This window comes from Salmo salar, chromosome 20 (genome assembly GCF_965601325.2).
Source record: "Salmo salar chromosome 20, fSalSal1, whole genome shotgun sequence".
NCBI lineage: Eukaryota > Metazoa > Chordata > Actinopteri > Salmoniformes > Salmonidae > Salmo > Salmo salar.
The window spans coordinates 42037491-42057706 of record NC_138310.1 but is presented as its reverse complement, the minus strand read 5'-3'; the positions used below and the strand labels follow the sequence as shown (position 1 = coordinate 42057706).

Genomic DNA, 20216 nt, shown 5'->3' with positions numbered 1-20216 from the left:
ATGAGGTGTCTTAACAGTGATAGATGGAGGAATGGGGGAAGCATCTGGCAAAGGAGATTTTAGGTGATAGACAATTTACCACAATTTACCCCTGCTACATGGAGGCTGTCACACACACACACACACACACACACACACATTCCATCACTGCTATTGGGCCTGATATTGCATCTTATGCAATCCTTGTTTACTTATTTGTTTGGAACTCAATCTTGTCTGACTCCAATGTACAGATATAGCAGGGAAGGGTTTGTGTAAGATAGCATCTACTGTGGGGCTTTGAAAATGACAAACCTCATGAAATGGAAAAGAGTTTATTTGCAGTTTGCAATGGAATATGTGTGCTTTTATGTCCAAGGCTCCATTGAAAAGCAATAGACTACAAAGGATGAGTCATGTACCATTATCTGAAATAAAGGACATTTTTCCATGGTACCAACTAATATCTGAAATAAAGGACATTTTTCCATGGTACCAACTAATATCTGAAATAAAGGACATCTTTCCATGGTACCAACTAATATCTGAAATAAAGGACATCTTTCCATGGTACCAACTAATATCTGAGAACACTAATCTCACAACTCAGAACCAACATAACATATATGGGCTGTGAGGAGAGACTAGTTACATACCATAGCAATGATGAGGTGATGAGCTTTGACAGAAGTTGGGTGCTGACAATGAATCAAATTTATTTTCAATCAAATTTATTTTATAAAGCCCTTTTTACATCAGTGATTGTCACATAAGTGCTATACAGATACCCAGCTTAAAACCACAAATAGCAAGCAATGCGTATGTAGAAGCACGGTGGCTAGGAAAAACTCCCTAGAAAGGCTAGAACCTAGGAAGAAACCTAGAGAGGAACCAGGCTCTGAGGGGTGGTCCTCTTCTGGCTGTGCCGGGAGGAGATTATACGAGTACATGGCCATTAAGGCTAGATCGTTTTTCAAGATGTTGAAATGTTCATAGATGACCAGCAGGGTCAAATAATAATAACAGTGGTTATAGAGGACGCAACAGGTCAGCACCTCAGGAGTAATGTCATTTGGCTTTTCATAGCTGAGCACTCAGAGGTCGAGACAGCAGGTGTGGTAGAGAGTGAGGGAGAGGAGAAAGAGAGAGAGGGTCCAAACAGCAGGTCCAGGACAAGGTAGCAGGTCCGGTGAACAGGCCAGGGTTCCATAGCTGCAGCAGAAACTGGAGCAGCAGCACGACCAGGGGGACTGGGGACGGGGACAGCCAGGAGTCATCAGGCCAGGTAGTCCTGAAGCATGGTGCTGAGGCTCAGGTCCTCTGGGAGGGGAGACGGAGAGAGAGGAGCATTAAAGGGAGCATACCTAAGATCACACAGGATACCAGATAAGTCAGGGGAATTACACCAGATAGGACCCTAGCACCCTAGCACATAGACTATTGCAGCATAGATACTGGAGGCTGAGACGGGGGGTGGGGGGGGCACTGTGGCCCTGTCTGACGATAACCCCGGACAGGCCTAACCAGGCAGGATAATAACCCCACCTACTTTGCCAAAGTATAGCACCTACACCACTAGCGGGATATCAACAGACTAACTTAGTACCCTGAGACGAGGCCGAATTTAGCCCATGAAAATCTCCCCCACCACAAAAGCCCGATGGGGCGCAAACCTGGACAGGAAGATCACATCTGTGACTCAACCCACTCAAGTCGAGTATAGCAAAAAAGCCTGGCATGATGTGATGTATATCAGTAACTCAGCAAGCAAGCCAGTGACTCAGGGTCAGAGGCAGAGAATCCCAGTGGAGAGGGGAGCCAGCCAGGCAGAGACAGCAAGGGCAGTTTGTCACTACAGTGCCTTGCCACTCACCTTCACACCCCTGGGCCAGACTACACTCAATCATAGGACCTACTGAAGAGATGAGTCTTCAATAAAGACTGAAAGGTTGAGACCGAGTCTGCGTCTCTCACATAGTTCGACAGACCATTCCATAAAAATGTAACTTGCTATCAGTACTGATAGATAGTTACATTTATATTGTCATGGTCAGTACCTAACTAACAGTACTGATAGATAGTTACATTTATATTGTCATGGTCAGTACCTAACTAACAGTACTGATAGATAGTTACATTTATATTGTCATGGTCAGTACCTAACTAACAGTACTGATTGATAGTTACATTTATATTGTCATGGTCAGTACCTAACTAACAGTACTGATAGATAGTTACATTTATATTGTCATGGTCAGTACCTAACTAACAGTACTGATAGATAGTTACATTTATATTGTCATGGTCAGTACCTAACTAACAGTACTGATAGATAGTTACATTTATATTGTCACGGTCAGTACCTAACTAACAGTACTGATAGATAGTTACATTTATATTGTAATAGTCAGTACCTATCTATCAGTACTGTTAGTTAGGTACTGACCATGACAATATAAATGTAACTATCTATCAGTACTGTTAGTTAGGTACTGACCATGACAATATAAATGTAACTATCTATCAGTACTGTTAGTTAGGTACTGACCATGACAATATAAATGTCTCCCCTAAACACATTTCTGTCAACCAGTGTACCAGGACTGAGTGAAGAGACTCTGAGAGCCATGTGAGAGCCCTGTTAGCCAAAGCCACTGTAGCCTGCTGCCGGCCCAGTGTTGATTTCTGCAGTGGTCCCTCTCGGCGCCTTTCGGCCCCTTCTCTTCCTGCTTATAAATAAAGCCCTCCATCCTCCTCCTCCTCGTCCTTCTACTCTTCCTACTCCACCTCCTCCTCCTCCATCCAGCTAGCTTCATCCAATTCCAATGCCACTGAGAGCCCTGTTTACACCCACTCCAACTGTGACTGCATCCAGTGAAAACCTGGGGAGATATTTCTAGCCTGATAGCAGCTGAGTGTCACTCCTCTGTGCTCGTTACAGCACTGACCTTTGGCTCTTGTCCTCCTAAATGAGCTTGGTGCCTGCAGCACATCTATCCAACAACCAGCCTAGAATAGAAAAGGGCTTACTCTATTGTAATTCTGTCTAAATGTATACTTCAAAAGGTGATATAATCATGTTGTACAAAAAGTGAATGGTTCAGTGCATTGTTCCAGTCAGGATCATCCATAGTGATCCTGTAAATCACTGGTATATCTTTCTGTTATTCAATGCTAGCATCCTTTTTCTGATCATCTCTTCCATCTCTCTCCATTTGTTGTGTTGGCTAGTGAAGCCCTATTATAAACTCGTTGGTTTGAGCCCTGAATGCTGATTGGCTGAAAGTCGTGGTATATCAGACTATATACCACGGGTATGACAAAACATTTATTGTTACTGCTCTAATTATGTTGGTAACCAGTTTATAATTGCAATAAGGCACCTCAGGGGTTTGTGGTATTTGGCCAATATACCACGGCTAAGCTCTGTATCCAGGCACTCTGCGTTGCGTCATGCTTAAGAACAGCCCTTAGCCGTGGTATATTGGCCATATACCACACCCCCTCGTGCCTCATTGCTTAATTATATTGCAGAGGAGCGCTGTTCTGTTTAGTTCTAAGTTTTATCAGTGTCAAGAGCTTAATACATTGATTCTATGTATCAACCTAATTTATTAGGACCTTAATGACTAGGAGACATTTTAATGCGCTTGGTTTAATGCCATCTTTTTTACTGTGTGCGGTCAGATGTAATGAAGCAGGGAAAGGATTTAATTGTGGACATGGGGAGATTGGAGGTCTTTTGAGTTGGAGGACAGATGGTTTTATGGAGACAGCACCAAGGAAAACATTATCTGTCTGTGTCTGCTCCCCTGAGCATCCATCGCTTAGAATGACTGAACACAGGCTTGAGCCCCGAATTGCACCCTTTTCCTATATAGTGCACTACTTTGGACCAGAACCCTATGGGCCCTGGTCAAAAATAGTGCACTACATACGAATAGGGTACCATTTGGGATGTACTGTCTGCTCCCCTGAACATTTATAATGACCCAACACAGTCGATGATTATAGTCATTCCACCCCACTACATTTCATTCATTAAATTAATAAACATTTAGAAAACTGAAAGAATGCAGCATTGAACTTGGAGATAGCTTATTACAGTAAAGTAGCATGTTTTGCCCTACCCAAAGCATACTGTTGTTCACCATAGCTTAGAATCAGACTTGTCGACATTACCTTCTCTACAATCTACTGTATCATGCTTTAAGAATACAGTAATACAACTTCAGCAACTGTTGATATCTCCCATTCTCCTTTTATAGGACCAAGAGTTTACCTACCGTATCTATAATTATCCCCTCATAGGAAATGATGCTATCTATAGTACGGTCGCAATACCCTCCTGTCATCTCTACTTGAAACACTTCCAAACTTCCAAAATAGAACAGCCCGTCAAAGTAAATGAGGTACTTCACAGATCATCAAAAAGCACAAGTATCCCACTTAACCCCCCTGTTGTGTTCATTTCATGTTAATTCATTCTGTGTTCCCGCTCCAAAATGACTGCCCCATTATAGCTGGTATATATATATAATCACCTAATGTTGTTTAGATCTTTTTATCAACTTAAGTTTTTTTTTAAACTTCTATTTGCTATTTATAGCCTGTAGGCCTCATTGATCTGAGCTCATACAACTCGTTTTTGAGTAAAAAAAAGTATAATGTATGGATTATTTTGACTATAACAAATACTCAGATGAAACATATTGCGCTATTTATCACAGACTACTTTGTGTCAAAGTTTAACAAGGATTCTCTCCTCCTCACCAGTGTCATGATCAAAGATATGATCAAGAGCATCACATACAGTATATTGTTTGGTCATTGTGCTGCCACAGAATGAATTGTGAGCAAGGCCTCGAAAAAGCTTTATATACCAGAGCTGCGAGAAAAGTTCTATATATTATTGAAACAATGTTGTGATTGTTTGTGAGAATGCCAACAGGTGTGGTTCCCATGGGGGAAAGATTCTATTGGTGAATGGTTCCCGTGGGGGTTGCCATGGAAGCCAAGAAGGGGAGTGAGGTGTGTGTGTGTGCTCAAACACACATGCATGTGGGGGCCTGGGAGAGGAAGTGTGTCCATCTGATGAATGGGCATGTGCCTGAACTCAATTTTATACACTAATTGTAGTCTCACCCATTCATTTCTAATGACCTGTCATTTTTGACCGGGAACACCACAGGTGTACAAAAGTTAAATAAAACACCCAAAATGTTATGAAAATCATCTAAATGTGTTTTGTGTGTTCAGATGCCCTGTGTGGACAAAGTCATGGAACCTTATGACAATCAGATTAAATGAACTACATTTTTCAGAGAGAAAACTTGTAAATCGGTCTAATTCGACCGGAACACAGCAGGAGGGTTAATGTGACAAATGCTTTAGACTAGAAGGATGAGGGACGTCCATCACATTAATTGTCAGAGACTGAGGTGGACCATGAAGACCTATGGTGCGCCTCATATGGCATTTTATTCCCTATATTTAGTCCACTACTTTTGACCAGAGCCCAGGGAATAGGGTGCCATTTTGGAATTGGGACGCAGGACTACTTTTACTCCTCTCTTCTCTGTGTCTTAGGCGTGTTTCTGGGTCTGCAATCTTCTGGGGGTAGAGCTCAGCGCCCCAACACTGGGACCGCTACAGTAGTTAGTTTCTGCCTGGGTACAGCTGAGAAGAGGGGACGAGGGAGAAGTATTAGTGTTACTGGGAGTCAGGGCCAGGAGGGCCCTGCCTCTATACTGAGGCAGCAGCACAACAAGAGTTCAGTCACTCACATCTGGCTGCTAGCGTTATGGTTTACATCGTTATGGTTTACAGCGTTATGGTTTACAGCATTACGGTTTACATTGTTACGCTTTACATCGTTATGGTTTACAGCGTTACGGTTTACAGCGTTACGGTTTACAGCGTTACGGTTTACAGCGTTACGCTTTACAGCGTTACGGTTTACAGCGTTACGGTTTACATTGTTACGCTTTACATCGTTACGGTTTACAGCGTTACGGTTTACATCGTTACGGTTTACATCGTTACGGTTTACATCGTTACGGTTTACAGCGTTACGGTTTACATCGTTACGCTTTACATCGTTACGCTTTACAGCGTTACGGTTTACAGCGTTACGGTTTACAGCGTTACGGTTTACATCGTTACGGTTTACATCATTACACTTTACAGCGTTACGGTTTACAGCGTTACGGTTTACATCGTTACGGTTTACATCGTTACGGTTTACATCGTTATGGACTGTTGTGGATGGTTGGTTTATTCTCAACCGTGTTGATGTAACATGTAGTGGATGGATGGCTCCATTTAAAGTCCTGAGGTTGAGGTTGACTAGATAGATCACAAGTGTGTGTTGATGTTTGAGTGCGGGACCACCAGCCCAACCTGGCATAGCCCAGACCAGGCTCACCAGCCCAACCTGGCACAGCCCAGCCCAGGCTCACCAGCCCAACCTGGCACAGCCCATCCCAGGCTCACTGGCCCAGCACAGAGGCTTCATCCCAAATGGAATCCTGTTCTCTATAGAGTGCACTACATTTTACCAGGACCTGTCAAAAGTAGTGCACTATATAGGGAATAGGGTGCCATTTGGGATGTAGCAAATGTAGCCAGAGACAGACCTTGGGTGTGTGTCAGCTGGTTCGTCTGGCTGATGAAGGACCCAACACAGTGTGATGGATGGGCCCTGTGCTGGAGGGATGACACATCAGGCCCCTCAGTGCTGAGGCAGACACAGAACGTCCATCAACACTGAGGATGGAGTCATAAACGTTGCATCAACAAATCACTGGGCAGAGGACGCATGCAGACAGCACAATGAATAGATTTTGTGTGTGCGTGCGTTGGTGTGTTTACGTTTAAAAGAGAGAGTCACAGTACGGTCAGGTCTATTTGTTTTTGAGAGAGAGAGAGAGAGAGAGAGAGAGAGAGAGAGAGAGAGAGAGAAGGGGGAGGCTGTCCTGCTGCTGTTGTTGTGCAGCCAGACAGGGCCCTGGCGTCCTAGGAAGACTTTTCTTAGAACTAGGGATCAATGATCAGGACATTACACAAACCTGGTCTCCTCCCATTGTCACGATCGTCGTAATAACATTCGGACCAAAGCGCAGTGTGATATGGGTTCCACATGTTTATTGAATGAAACGCACAAAAAAAACCAAATAAAGAACGAACGAAACGTGAAGCAAATGAAGTGCTCACAGGCAACTACACATAAACAAGATCCCACCAAACACAGTGGGGAAATGGCTGCCTAAATATGATCCCCAATCAGAGACAACGAAGAACAGCTGCCTCTGATTGGGAACCATACCAGGCCAACATAGACATAAAACAACCTGGATAACCCACCCTAGTCACAACCTGAGCTAACCAACATAGAGAATAAAAAGGCTCTCTATGGTCAGGGCGTGACACCCATGTTTTTAACAAACCTAATTTGGCAGAGAAAGAGAGGAAGAGAGGAGCTGCTGTTTTCTGTCAAAGTCAAGTAATGCTGTTTATATTTTACCCATTGATGGCAATGTCCTGAAAGTCAGGTTGAATGGAAAACCTCTAGAAAATGGGCCGTGCTGCGAAATAACAGTCTGTCAGGTCTTTGTTACAGGCTTTCACCTCAAGCCTGGGTGATCAAGTCTAGTAGGAGCATTGTCTTGATTCAACACTGGTGTCAGGATGAAGCAACCTAGCTTTCTTTACAGTAGTCCGCCAGCTGTTATTGCACCATAAATTGACAGATGATGAGCAATTCCAATTTACCGATGACACTTCCGGATTACTCTATTCATCCACAATAAAAGAGAAATGCAGTATAAGTATAAATAAACGGTATAGCAGAACATTATTTTACATTTTCTCCAGAACTCTATTTATCCACAAAGTAAAACACACTCAGACAGATAAGAGCAGCCAGTCTGCCACTGTCAAGTACATCTCTCTATACTCTCTATTTAGGACCAGCTAACATTCACATTGGCTCTGTTTTTTGGTTGATTCTTTCCAGTGTGTGCATTAATTATCTTTTGCTTTCTCATAATTTGGTTGGGTCTAATTGTGTTCCTGTCCTGGGGGTCTGTTTTGTGAACACAGCCCCAGAACCAGCTAACTGAGGGGACTCCGCTCCTCCTTTTTCTCTCTCTCTCATTTCAAATATTATGTGCAAATAGGTAAAGTACAAAAGGGAAAATAAATTAACATAAATATTGGTTGTATTTACAATGGTGTTTGTTCTTCATTGGTTGCCCTTTTCTTGTGGAAACAGGTCACAAATCTGGCTGCTGTGATGACACTATGGTATTTCTATCTCAATTCAATTTAAGGGCTTTATTGGCATGGGAAACGTATGTTTACATTGCCAAAGTAAGTCTCTCTCTCTCTCTCTGATCAGACAGCCATCCTGTAGATAGGGACAGCTTGGTTCCTCCAGTGAGATCCTTCTCACCACATGATGCCCTTGCCCCCTCAGACTGTTGTTTAGAGACACATTACAGTGTGTGTCTGCCTGTGTGTGAGCATGCATTTGACTGTGTGTGTGTATGTCTGTGTTTGTGTGTGTGTTTGGCCCTGTGTGTGTGTGTTTGGCCCTGTGTGTGTCTATGTCTGTGCAGATTAGTCAGAGGACAGCCACTGAGAGAGCTGTGGCCTCAACCACAGAGATCAGAGAGCTGTGGCCTCAACCACAGAGATCAGAGAGCTGTGGCCTCAACCACAGAGATCAGAGAGCTGTGGCCTCATCCACAGAGATCAGAGAGCTGTGGCCTCAACCACAGAGATCAGAGAGCTGTGGCCTCATCCACAGAGAGCAGAGAGCTGTGGCCTCAACCACAGAGATCAGAGAGCTGTGGCCTCATCCACAGAGAGCAGAGAGCTGTGGCCTCAACCACAGAGAGCTGTGGCCTCAACCACAGAGAGCTGTGGCCTCAACCACAGAGAGCAGAGAGCTGTGGCCTCAACCACAGAGAGCAGAGAGCTGTGGCCTCAACCACAGAGAGCAGAGAGCTGTGGCCTCATCCACAGAGAGCAGAGAGCTGTGGCCTCAACCACAGAGAGCAGAGAGCTGTGGCCTCATCCACAGAGAGCAGAGAGCTGTGGCCTCAACCACAGAGAGCAGAGAGCTGTGGCCCCAACCACAGAGAGCAGAGAGCTGTGGCCTCATCCACAGAGAGCAGAGGCCTCAACCACAGAGAGCAGAGAGCTGTGGCCTCAACCACAGAGAGCAGAGAGCTGTGGCCTCAACCACTCTAATTCTCCAGCTCATAAAGAAGTAGCATGATGTTAGACGCTGCTGCTAGACATCTGTTATGAGCTTCACTGTTTCCTGAACACAATGAAGACAGTATGACGATTGTTCATTCTGAGAGGATGTGTCTATATCATCACGTATGGTGGAGCCTCTACGTACAAAATCAGCTAGACTTAACAAGGTCGATGTGAGGGGGTATATCCGGGTGTGATACAGAGTGGAATGTGTGTGTGTGTCTGTGTGTGTGTGTGTGTGTCTGTGTGTGTGTGTCTGTATCTGTGTGTGTGTGTGTGTGTGTGTGTGTGTGTGTGTGTGTGTGTGTGTGTGTGTGTGTGTGTGTGTGTGTGTGTGTGTGTGTGTGTGTGTGTGTGTGTGTGTGTGTGTGTGTGTGTGTGTGTGTGTGTGTATGGGCTGGTGAGGGTGTGTCTGTGTGTGTGTCTGTGTGTGTGTGTGTGTGTATGTATGGACTGATGCGGGTGTATCTGTGTGTGTGTGTCTGTGTCTTTGTCTGTGTGTGTGCATTGCTTCCCCCACGCCCACAGCGGTGGCAGTGGGCGTGGCTAATGGTGTGGTCTCTGACCAAAACCTTTTATAGGCTCTCTTGGTTGCAGACACAAAACGTGTCTGTTTTCAAGCAAATTTGCTGCTAACATGCTATCTGAGTGACTCAAACATTACAACAAAATCAATGGGTCCCCTTATGACATGACATTTTTGGAATGTTAGATCCACCCTGACTCTAGTTTTTATTTATGTGGTTGTTAGTTCTCAAAAAGGATCTTATTTAAAAATATATAGCTCCATTATCTTTTCTACATATTTTATATCTGGTTTAAGTCGTTTAAGTTTACATTGAAAACGTTTTACCAGCCCACAGCTGCTAAATGATTATGGAGAAAACACTGATGTGTGCTAGCTTCAGTGTTAGCTGTTATAACGAGCCTCGTCATGACTGAAGTTAGCAAACAACACCCCTGTCATCTTCCTCCCACGCTGCTGTCCGACAAACAACACCCCTGTCATCTTCCTCCCACGCTGCTGTATTACAAAAAACACCCCTGTCATCTTTCTCCCACGCTGCTGTACTACAAACAACACCCCTGTCTTTTTCCTCCCACGCTGCTGTATTACAAACAACACCCCTGTCACCTTCCTCCCACGCTGCTTTACTACAAACAACACCCCTGTCTTTTTCCTCCCACGCTGCTGTATTACAAACAACACCCCTGTCACCTTCCTCCCACGCTGCTGTACTACAAACAACACCCCTGTCTTTTTCCTCCCACGCTGCTGTATTACAAACAACACCCCTGTCACCTTCCTCCCACGCTGCTTTACTACAAACAACACCCCTGTCTTTTTCCTCCCACGCTGCTGTATTACAAACAACACCCCTGTCACCTTCCTCCCACGCTGCTGTACTACAAACAACACCCCTGTCTTTTTCCTCCCACGCTGCTGTATTACAAACAACACCCCTGTCACCTTCCTCCCACGCTGCTTTACTACAAACAACACCCATGTCATCTTCCTCCCATGCTGCTGTCCTACAAACAACACCCCTGTCTTCCTCCTCCCACACTGCTGTACTACAAACAACACCCCTGTCTTCATCCTCCCACGCTGCTGTCCTACAAACCACACCCCAGTCATCTTTCTCCCACGCTGCTGTAATACAAACACCCCTGTCATCTTTCTCCCACGCTGCTGTAACACAAACAACACCCCTGTCATCTTCCTCCCATGCTGCTATATTACAAACAACACCCCTGTCTTCATCCTCCCACGCTGCTGTCCTACAAACAACACCCCTGTCATCTTCCTCCCACGCTGCTGTATTACAAACAACACCCCTGTCATCTTCCTCCCACGCTGCTGTACTACAAACCCCCTGTCATCTTCCTCCCACGCTGCTGTATTACAAACAACACCCCTGTCATCCTCCTCCCACGCTGCTGTATTACAAACAACACCCCTGTCTTCCTCCACCCACACCGCTGTACTACAAACAACACCCCTGTCATCTTCCTCCCACGCTGCTATATTACAAACAACACCCCTGTCATCTTCCTCCCACGCTGCTGTACTACAAACACCCCTGTCATCTTCCTCCCATGCTGCTGTATTACAAACAACACCCCTGTCATCTTCCTCCCACGCTGCTGTATTACAAACAACACCCCAGTCATCATCCTCCCACGCTGCTGTAATACAAACACCCCTGTCATCTTCCTCCCACGCTGCTGTATTACAAACACCCCTGTCACTCTCCTCCCATGCTGCTGTACTACAAACAACACCCCTGTCATCTTCCTCCCACGCTGCTGTATTACAAACACCCCTGTCATCTTCCTCCCACGCTGCTGTACTACAAACACCCCTGTCATTTTCCTCCCATGCTGCTGTATTACAAACAACACCCCTGTCATCTTCCTCCCACGCTGCTGTATTACAAACAACACCCCAGTCAATCATCCTCCCACGCTGCTGTAATACAAACACCCCTGTCATCTTCCTCCCACGCTGCTGTATTACAAACACCCCTGTCATCTTCCTCCCACGCTGCTGTACTACAAACACCCCTGTCATCTTCCTCCCACGCTGCTGCACTACAAACACCCCTGTCATCTTCCTCCCACGCTGCTGTATTACAAACAACACCCCTGTCATCTTCCTCCCATGCTGCTGTATTACAAACACCCCTGTCTTCTTCCTCCCACGCTGCTGTATTACAAACAACACCCCTGTCATCTTCCTCCCACGCTGCTGTATTACAAACACCCCTGTCTTCTTCCTCCCATGCTGCTGTACTACAAACAACACCCCTGTCATCTTCCTCCCACGCTGCTGTATTACAAACACCCCTGTCATCTTCCTCCCATGCTGCTGTCCTACAAACAACACCCTTGTCTCCCTCCTCCCACACTGCTGTATTACAAACAACACCCCTGTCATCTTCCTCCCACGCTGCTGTACTACAAACCCCCTGTCATCTTCCTCCCACGCTGCTGTATTACAAACAACACCCCTGTCATCCTCCTCCCACGCTGCTGTATTACAAACAACACCCCTGTCTTCCTCCACCCACACCGCTGTACTACAAACAACACCCCTGTCATCTTCCTCCCACGCTGCTATATTACAAACAACACCCCTGTCATCTTCCTCCCACGCTGCTGTACTACAAACACCCCTGTCATCTTCCTCCCATGCTGCTGTATTACAAACAACACCCCTGTCATCTTCCTCCCACGCTGCTGTATTACAAACAACACCCCAGTCATCATCCTCCCACGCTGCTGTAATACAAACACCCCTGTCATCTTCCTCCCACGCTGCTGTATTACAAACACCCCTGTCACTCTCCTCCCATGCTGCTGTACTACAAACAACACCCCTGTCATCTTCCTCCCACGCTGCTGTATTACAAACACCCCTGTCATCTTCCTCCCACGCTGCTGTACTACAAACACCCCTGTCATTTTCCTCCCATGCTGCTGTATTACAAACAACACCCCTGTCATCTTCCTCCCACGCTGCTGTATTACAAACAACACCCCAGTCAATCATCCTCCCACGCTGCTGTAATACAAACACCCCTGTCATCTTCCTCCCACGCTGCTGTATTACAAACACCCCTGTCATCTTCCTCCCACGCTGCTGTACTACAAACACCCCTGTCATCTTCCTCCCACGCTGCTGCACTACAAACACCCCTGTCATCTTCCTCCCACGCTGCTGTATTACAAACAACACCCCTGTCATCTTCCTCCCATGCTGCTGTATTACAAACACCCCTGTCTTCTTCCTCCCACGCTGCTGTATTACAAACAACACCCCTGTCATCTTCCTCCCACGCTGCTGTATTACAAACACCCCTGTCTTCTTCCTCCCATGCTGCTGTACTACAAACAACACCCCTGTCATCTTCCTCCCACGCTGCTGTATTACAAACACCCCTGTCATCTTCCTCCCATGCTGCTGTCCTACAAACAACACCCTTGTCTCCCTCCTCCCACACTGCTGTATTACAAACAACACCCCTGTCATCTTCCTCCCACGCTGCTGTACTACAAACCCCCTGTCATCTTCCTCCCACGCTGCTGTATTACAAACAACACCCCTGTCATCCTCCTCCCACGCTGCTGTATTACAAACAACACCCCTGTCTTCCTCCACCCACACCGCTGTACTACAAACAACACCCCTGTCATCTTCCTCCCACGCTGCTATATTACAAACAACACCCCTGTCATCTTCCTCCCACGCTGCTGTACTACAAACACCCCTGTCATCTTCCTCCCATGCTGCTGTATTACAAACAACACCCCTGTCATCTTCCTCCCACGCTGCTGTATTACAAACAACACCCCAGTCATCATCCTCCCACGCTGCTGTAATACAAACACCCCTGTCATCTTCCTCCCACGCTGCTGTATTACAAACACCCCTGTCACTCTCCTCCCATGCTGCTGTACTACAAACAACACCCCTGTCATCTTCCTCCCACGCTGCTGTATTACAAACACCCCTGTCATCTTCCTCCCACGCTGCTGTACTACAAACACCCCTGTCATTTTCCTCCCATGCTGCTGTATTACAAACAACACCCCTGTCATCTTCCTCCCACGCTGCTGTATTACAAACAACACCCCAGTCAATCATCCTCCCACGCTGCTGTAATACAAACACCCCTGTCATCTTCCTCCCACGCTGCTGTATTACAAACACCCCTGTCATCTTCCTCCCACGCTGCTGTACTACAAACACCCCTGTCATCTTCCTCCCACGCTGCTGCACTACAAACACCCCTGTCATCTTCCTCCCACGCTGCTGTATTACAAACACCCCTGTCTTCTTCCTCCCATGCTGCTGTACTACAAACAACACCCCTGTCATCCTCCTCCCACGCTGCTGTATTACAAACACCCCTGTCATCTTCCTCCCACGCTGCTGCACTACAAACACCCCTGTCATCTTCCTCCCACGCTGCTGTATTACAAACACCCCTGTCTTCTTCCTCCCATGCTGCTGTACTACAAACAACACCCCTGTCATCCTCCTCCCACGCTGCTGTATTACAAACACCCCTGTCATCTTCCTCCCATGCTGCTGTCCTACAAACAACACCCTTGTCTCCCTCTTCCCACACTGCTGTACTACAAACAACACCCCTGTCTTCATCCTCCCACGCTGCTGTACTACAAACAACACCCCTGTCACCTTCCTCCCACGCTGCTGTATTACAAACAACACCCCTGTCAACTTCCTCCCATCCTGCTGTATTACAAACACCCCTGTCATCATCCTCCCATGCTGCTGTATTACAAACACCCCTGTTATATTACTCCCACGCTGCTGTACTACAAACACCCCTGTCATTTTCCTCCCATGCTGCTGTCTTACAAACAACACCCCTGTCATCTTCCTCCCACGGTGCTGTACTACAAACAACACCCCTGTCATCTTCCTCCCACACTGCGGTACTACAAACAACACCCCAGTCATCTTTCTCCCACGCTGCTGTACTACGAACAACACCCCAGTCATCTTTCTCCCACGCTGCTGTACTACAAACAACACTCCAGTCATCTTTCTCCCACGCTGCTGTACTACAAACAACACCCCAGTCATCTTTCTCCCACGCTGCTGTACTACAAACAACACTCCAGTCATCTTTCTCCCACGCTACTGTACTACATGTCATGTGTGGTACCGTGTGTCTGATGTATACTGTCGTGTTGTTGTTGCTGACTCTGACATGCCCAAATTCAATTGCCCTTTGCGATGAATAAAGTGTTTCTAACTGAACTGAATTTAATCCCTTCCCCTGTCCTCCATGCAGGTCCTGAAAGGCTGTAAGAAGCTGGCCATGTCAGTGTGTTCAGTGGGTCGGATCCCCGGGGGGTATGTCACCAACAACATTTATGCCTGGGTGGATCCTCATGGCCGCAGTGTGTCCCCTCCCTCCGACCTGGAGCAGCAAAGCACCCTGGGACCACAACAAAGCCAGAGACGTACAGGACATACACAGGAGAAGACAGTGAGTGGATTGAATACCTCAGAGAATGTAAAATACATTTTCTCTCAGTTGTTTCAATATGGCTGACATATGGGTCAAATGGCCACTCATGTTTGACAACAAACAACTAATAGAGGGGGTGAACATGAGAAGGAGGAGGAGAAGGAGAAGGGGGGCAGAAATCGATGTGGAGCCTCACTGAGCACTCCATATACCCAGGTTGCATTAAAATGGCACCCTATTCCCTATGAAGTGCACTACTTTTGAACAGAACCCCATGGGCCCTGGTAGTGATCTATGTAGCGAATAAGGTTCCATTTGGGACGCAGACCATCCCTGCCCTGTGCACTCCTTTGCTCTGTCCAGTACCTCTCTCATCTATTGATGTGAGACTGCATCGTCAGCGCCACAGACCAGGCAGGCAGCCAGGGGTACGGTACACAGCTTTACACAGCACTACAGATTTAAAAGTAAACTACGAGGACAGCCAAACACAGCCCAAGGATCTTAAAAACAGATTTACTTTTACTAAATAAACTGTGGGAACAGTAGAGGGTACAGGGCTAACTTAATCACTAAATGAACTGTGGGAACAGTAGAGGGTTACGGGACTAACTTAATCACTAAGTAAACTGTGGGAACAGTAGAGGGTACAGGGCTAACTTAATCACTAAGTAAACTGTGGGAACAGTAAAGGGTACAGGGCTAACTTAATCACTAAGTAAACTGTGGGAACAGTAGAAGATTACGGGGCTAACTAAAACTGTGGGAACATTAGAGGGGTATGGGGGATAACTAAAACTGTGGGAACATTAGAGGGGTATGGGGGCTAACTAAAACTGTGGGAACATTAGAGAGGTATGGGGGCTAACTAAAACTGTGGGAATATTAGAGGGGTATGGGGGCTAACTAAAACTGTGGGAACATTAGAGGGGTATGGGGACTAATTAAAACTGTGGGAACATTAGAGGGGTATGGGGGCTAACTTCATCATGGTTCAATAACTGGTTATTTTCCCCTGTATTTGGGTGAGATTAATATGTCATTAAATTGACAGTGATATCGTCTCTCTGGATGTGGGCCGTTTGCGTCTTAAATGGCATCCTATTCGCTATATACCATTGTGCACTACTTTTGACCTGGGTCTTTATCCCTGGTCAAAAGTAGTACACTCTGTAGGAAATGGGATGTTGCTTGGGACGAAGCCCCTGTTAGTACTATACCTCAGCCCAGACCCCAGGCCCCCATACAGGGTATGATGATGTGTTGCTAATCTTGAGGCGGAGCCAAGGGGCATGAATCTCTGCCAATGGAGAGTCAGGTCTTTAATTTGGGACTCCTCCCTCTGGGCATCAAGCCTCATGTGTAGGAGGGATTGGTTGATGTTACCTCTGCACCTTTGATATAAACAGTAATTTGTAAAGAAAGGTGCTCTGACAATCTTTATGTTGCGTTCTTCAAATAATTGGGTGCCATTTGGGACGCACATCATGTCACTTACCACTGTCACTTCCTGTCTGGTGACTGCCCCCTCTGTCTGTCCCTGAAGGTAAACCTGAACCTGGACGACGGTCTCTCTCTGGGCCTGATGATCAGGGGAGGGGCGGAGTATGGCCTGGGGATCTACATCACTGGGGTAGACCCCGGTTCAGCTGCAGACCACGGGGCACTCAAGGTATTAACCGATTATTACCATCCATATCCTTTTGAAATTGTTTCACCCCATCACAGCGAATAAAACACAACCACAAGGTTCAGACGCCGTGAAGCAGAGGGGGGAAGAGTCTTCTGTGGTCTATCTTGCTGTGTCGAAACCTGGCAGACACTTTTTAACTGACAAAAATATAATATGTACAAAAGGGTCGGTCATTGCATTCTTTAGTCTGCTGCTTTTTTCAACTCAGATGACTGAGGCAGGACTAGTGTGCTTGTAAACAGCATGACTGAATCATGGCACCATAGTATCATGGCATAGTTGGGTTCGAAATAGATCTTGCAGGCATCAAGGATTTTTAAGCCTTGAGACAATTGAGACATGGATTGTGAGGGTAAATGGGCGCACCAGTTTGTGTCAAGAACTGCAACACTGCTGGGGTTTTCACGCTCAACAGTTTCCCGTGAGTATCAAGAATGGTCCACCACCCAAAGGACATCCAGCCAACTTGACACAACTGTGGGAAGCAGTGGAGTCAACATGGGCCGGTATCGCTGTGGAACGCTTTCGACACCTTGTACCTCCATGCCCAGACAAATTGAGGCTGTTCTGAGGGCAAATGGGGGGGGGGGGGGGGGGGGGGGAGTACAACACAGCCCTCAGCTCTTCATATCTCTGTCAAAGAAACACTGCCAAAATGTCAAGCGCATCTTATTCAATCTTTCAAGAGACCAGGCTTAGATTTAGAAAAAGTATTGAAAGGATAGAGAGCGTATCTTTTTTCACTGAGACTGACAATCAGAGTTTACACACCATTTCTTTTACCACTACATCACTGCATGCGATGGAATGACATGGATCCCTCCTAAAACCATCCAATTAGACACAGGTTAATGTTCTGTAACCTGTTGGCTATACATGGATGAAGTGATGCATAGCCCTGTGTAAGGCTTGAGCGTTGTGGGAGAGGAATCAGACGCGGGAAGCAGCGATATCGGGTAATGGCTTTTAATGAGCCCAACGGTGAAAACACAAGCCACCCCAAATAGCAATATGAGCGCACACAAAACAAAGTGCCCCAAACACAGGAGACAAACACAGTCGGCGCAAAAACACGCACTAGCGCAAAACACCAACAGCATATACACAAGCAATACAAAATGAGAAACAATCCCGCACAAAGAGCATGCGGGCTAACTAGCTAATATTGCCCTGCTAATCAACCAAACTGAGGACAGGTGCAAACAATAACAGAAAGGGGGGGAAAACAAAAGGAATCAGTGGTAGCTAGTAGGCCGGTGACGACGACTGCCGAGCGCCACCCGAGCAGGAGGGGGCGCCACCTTCAGTGGGAGTCGTGACAGTACCCCCCCCTGACGCGCGGCTCCTGCAGCGCGCCGACACCGGCCTCGAGAGCGACCCGGAGGGCGAGGCGCAGAGCGATCTGGACGGAGGCGATGGAAATCCTTCAACATGGATGGGTCCAAGACGTCCTCCGCCGATACCCAGCACCTCTCCTCCGGGCCGTACCCCTCCCAGTCCACGAGGTACTGCAGGCCCATCACCCGGCATCTCGAGTCCAGAATGGCCCGTATGCTGTACGCCGGGGACCCCCGATGTCCAGAGGGGGCGGAGGGACCTCCGGCACATCACCTTCCTGTAGGGGACAAGCTACCACCGGCCTGAGGAGAGACACATGAAATGAGGGGTTAATACGGTAATAGGAAGGGAGTTGTAACCTATAACACACCTCATTTATCCTCCTCAGGACTTTGAAGGGCCCCACACACTGCGGCCCCAGCTTCCGGCAGGGCAAACGGAGGGGCAGGTTCCGGGTCGAGAGCCAGACCCTGTCCCCCGGTACGAACACGGGGGCCTCACTGTGGTGGTGGTCAGCACTCCACTTCTGCCGTTCACTGGCTTGCTTCAGGGATTCCTGGACGGCTCTCCAGGTCTCCTTGGAGCGCTGTACCCATTCCTCCACCGCAGGAGCCTTGGTCTGGCTCTGGTGCCATGGTGCCAGGACCGGCTGGTAACCCAAAACACACTGAAAGGGTGACAGGTTAGTGGAGGAGTGACGAACTGAGTTCTGGGCTAACTTCGCCCAAGGAATGTACCTCGCCCACTCCCCTGGCCGGTCCTGGCAATACGACCGCAGAAACCTGCCCACCTCCTGGTTCACCCTCTCCGCCTGCCCATTACTCTCGGGGTGATAACTGGAGGTCAAACTGACCGAGACCCTCAGACGCTCCATAAAAGCCTTCCAGATCCTGGATGTGAACTGGGAACCTCGATCAGAGACAATGTCCTCCGGCACCCTGTAGTGCCGGAAGACGTGGGTAAATAGGGCCTCCGCAGTCTGCAGGGCCGTAGGGAGACCGGGCAACGGGAGGAGACGGCAGGACTTTAAAAACTGATCCACAACCACCAGGATTGTAGTGCTCCCCTGAGACGGGGGAGATCTGTCAGGAAGTCTACTGACAGGTGCGACCATGGCTGTTGTGGAATGGAGAGGGGCTGTAACTTCCCTCTCGGGAGATGCCTAGGAGCCTTACTCTGGGCGCACACTGAACAGGAAGAGACATAGAACCTCACGTCCTTAGCCAAGGTGGGCCACCAGTACTTCCCCCTGAGACCCCGCGCCGTCCTCGCCACACCAGGATGACCCGAAGAGGGTAGAGTGTGAGCCCACTGAATCAACTGATCACGGACACCGAGCAGCACGTACATGTGACCCACGGGACACTGTGAAGGCGCTGGTTCCAATACTAACGCCCGCTCGATGTCCGAGTCCACCTCCTATACCACCGGTGCCACCAGCCTAGAAGCTGGAATGATGGGAGTCGGATCGATGGGCCGGTCCTCCGTGTCATAGAGACGGGACAGCGCGTCGGCCCTTCAGGTTCAGGGAGCCTGGCCTATAGGAAATAGTGAACCTAAAACGGGTGAAGAACATGGCCCACCTTGCCTGACGCGGATTCAGTCTCCTAGCTGCCCGGATATACTCCAGATTCTGATGGTCGGTCCAGATGAGAAAGGGGTGCTTAGCCCCCTCAAGCCAGTGTCGCCACACCCTCAAGGCTTTTACCACCGCTAACAACTCCCTGTCCCCCACATCATAGTTACGCTCCGCCGAACTGAGCTTCTTGGAAAAGAAAGCATAGGGGCGGAGTTTCGGTGGCGTACCCGAGCGCTGTGATAGCACGGCCCCCACCCCAGCCTCGGATGCGTCCACCTCCACTATGAATGCTAGAGAGGGGTCCGGGTGTGCCAACACGGGTGCTTCGGTGAACAGCACCTTCAAC

The 20216-nt window shown here is 47.7% G+C and overlaps 1 protein-coding gene across 1 annotated transcript in view; it reads left to right on the top strand.

Annotated features, from left to right (window-relative positions):
- The window catches only part of LOC106580631 (whirlin), an 82099-nt gene that overhangs the window by 18198 nt on the left and 43685 nt on the right, over positions 1-20216 (top strand). Inside the window, exons 2-3 of the mRNA XM_082966083.1 lie at positions 15081-15278; positions 16807-16932. Of these exons, the coding sequence (XP_082822209.1) occupies positions 15081-15278; positions 16807-16932 (324 nt within the window). The remainder of the gene's footprint in view (positions 1-15080; positions 15279-16806; positions 16933-20216) is intronic.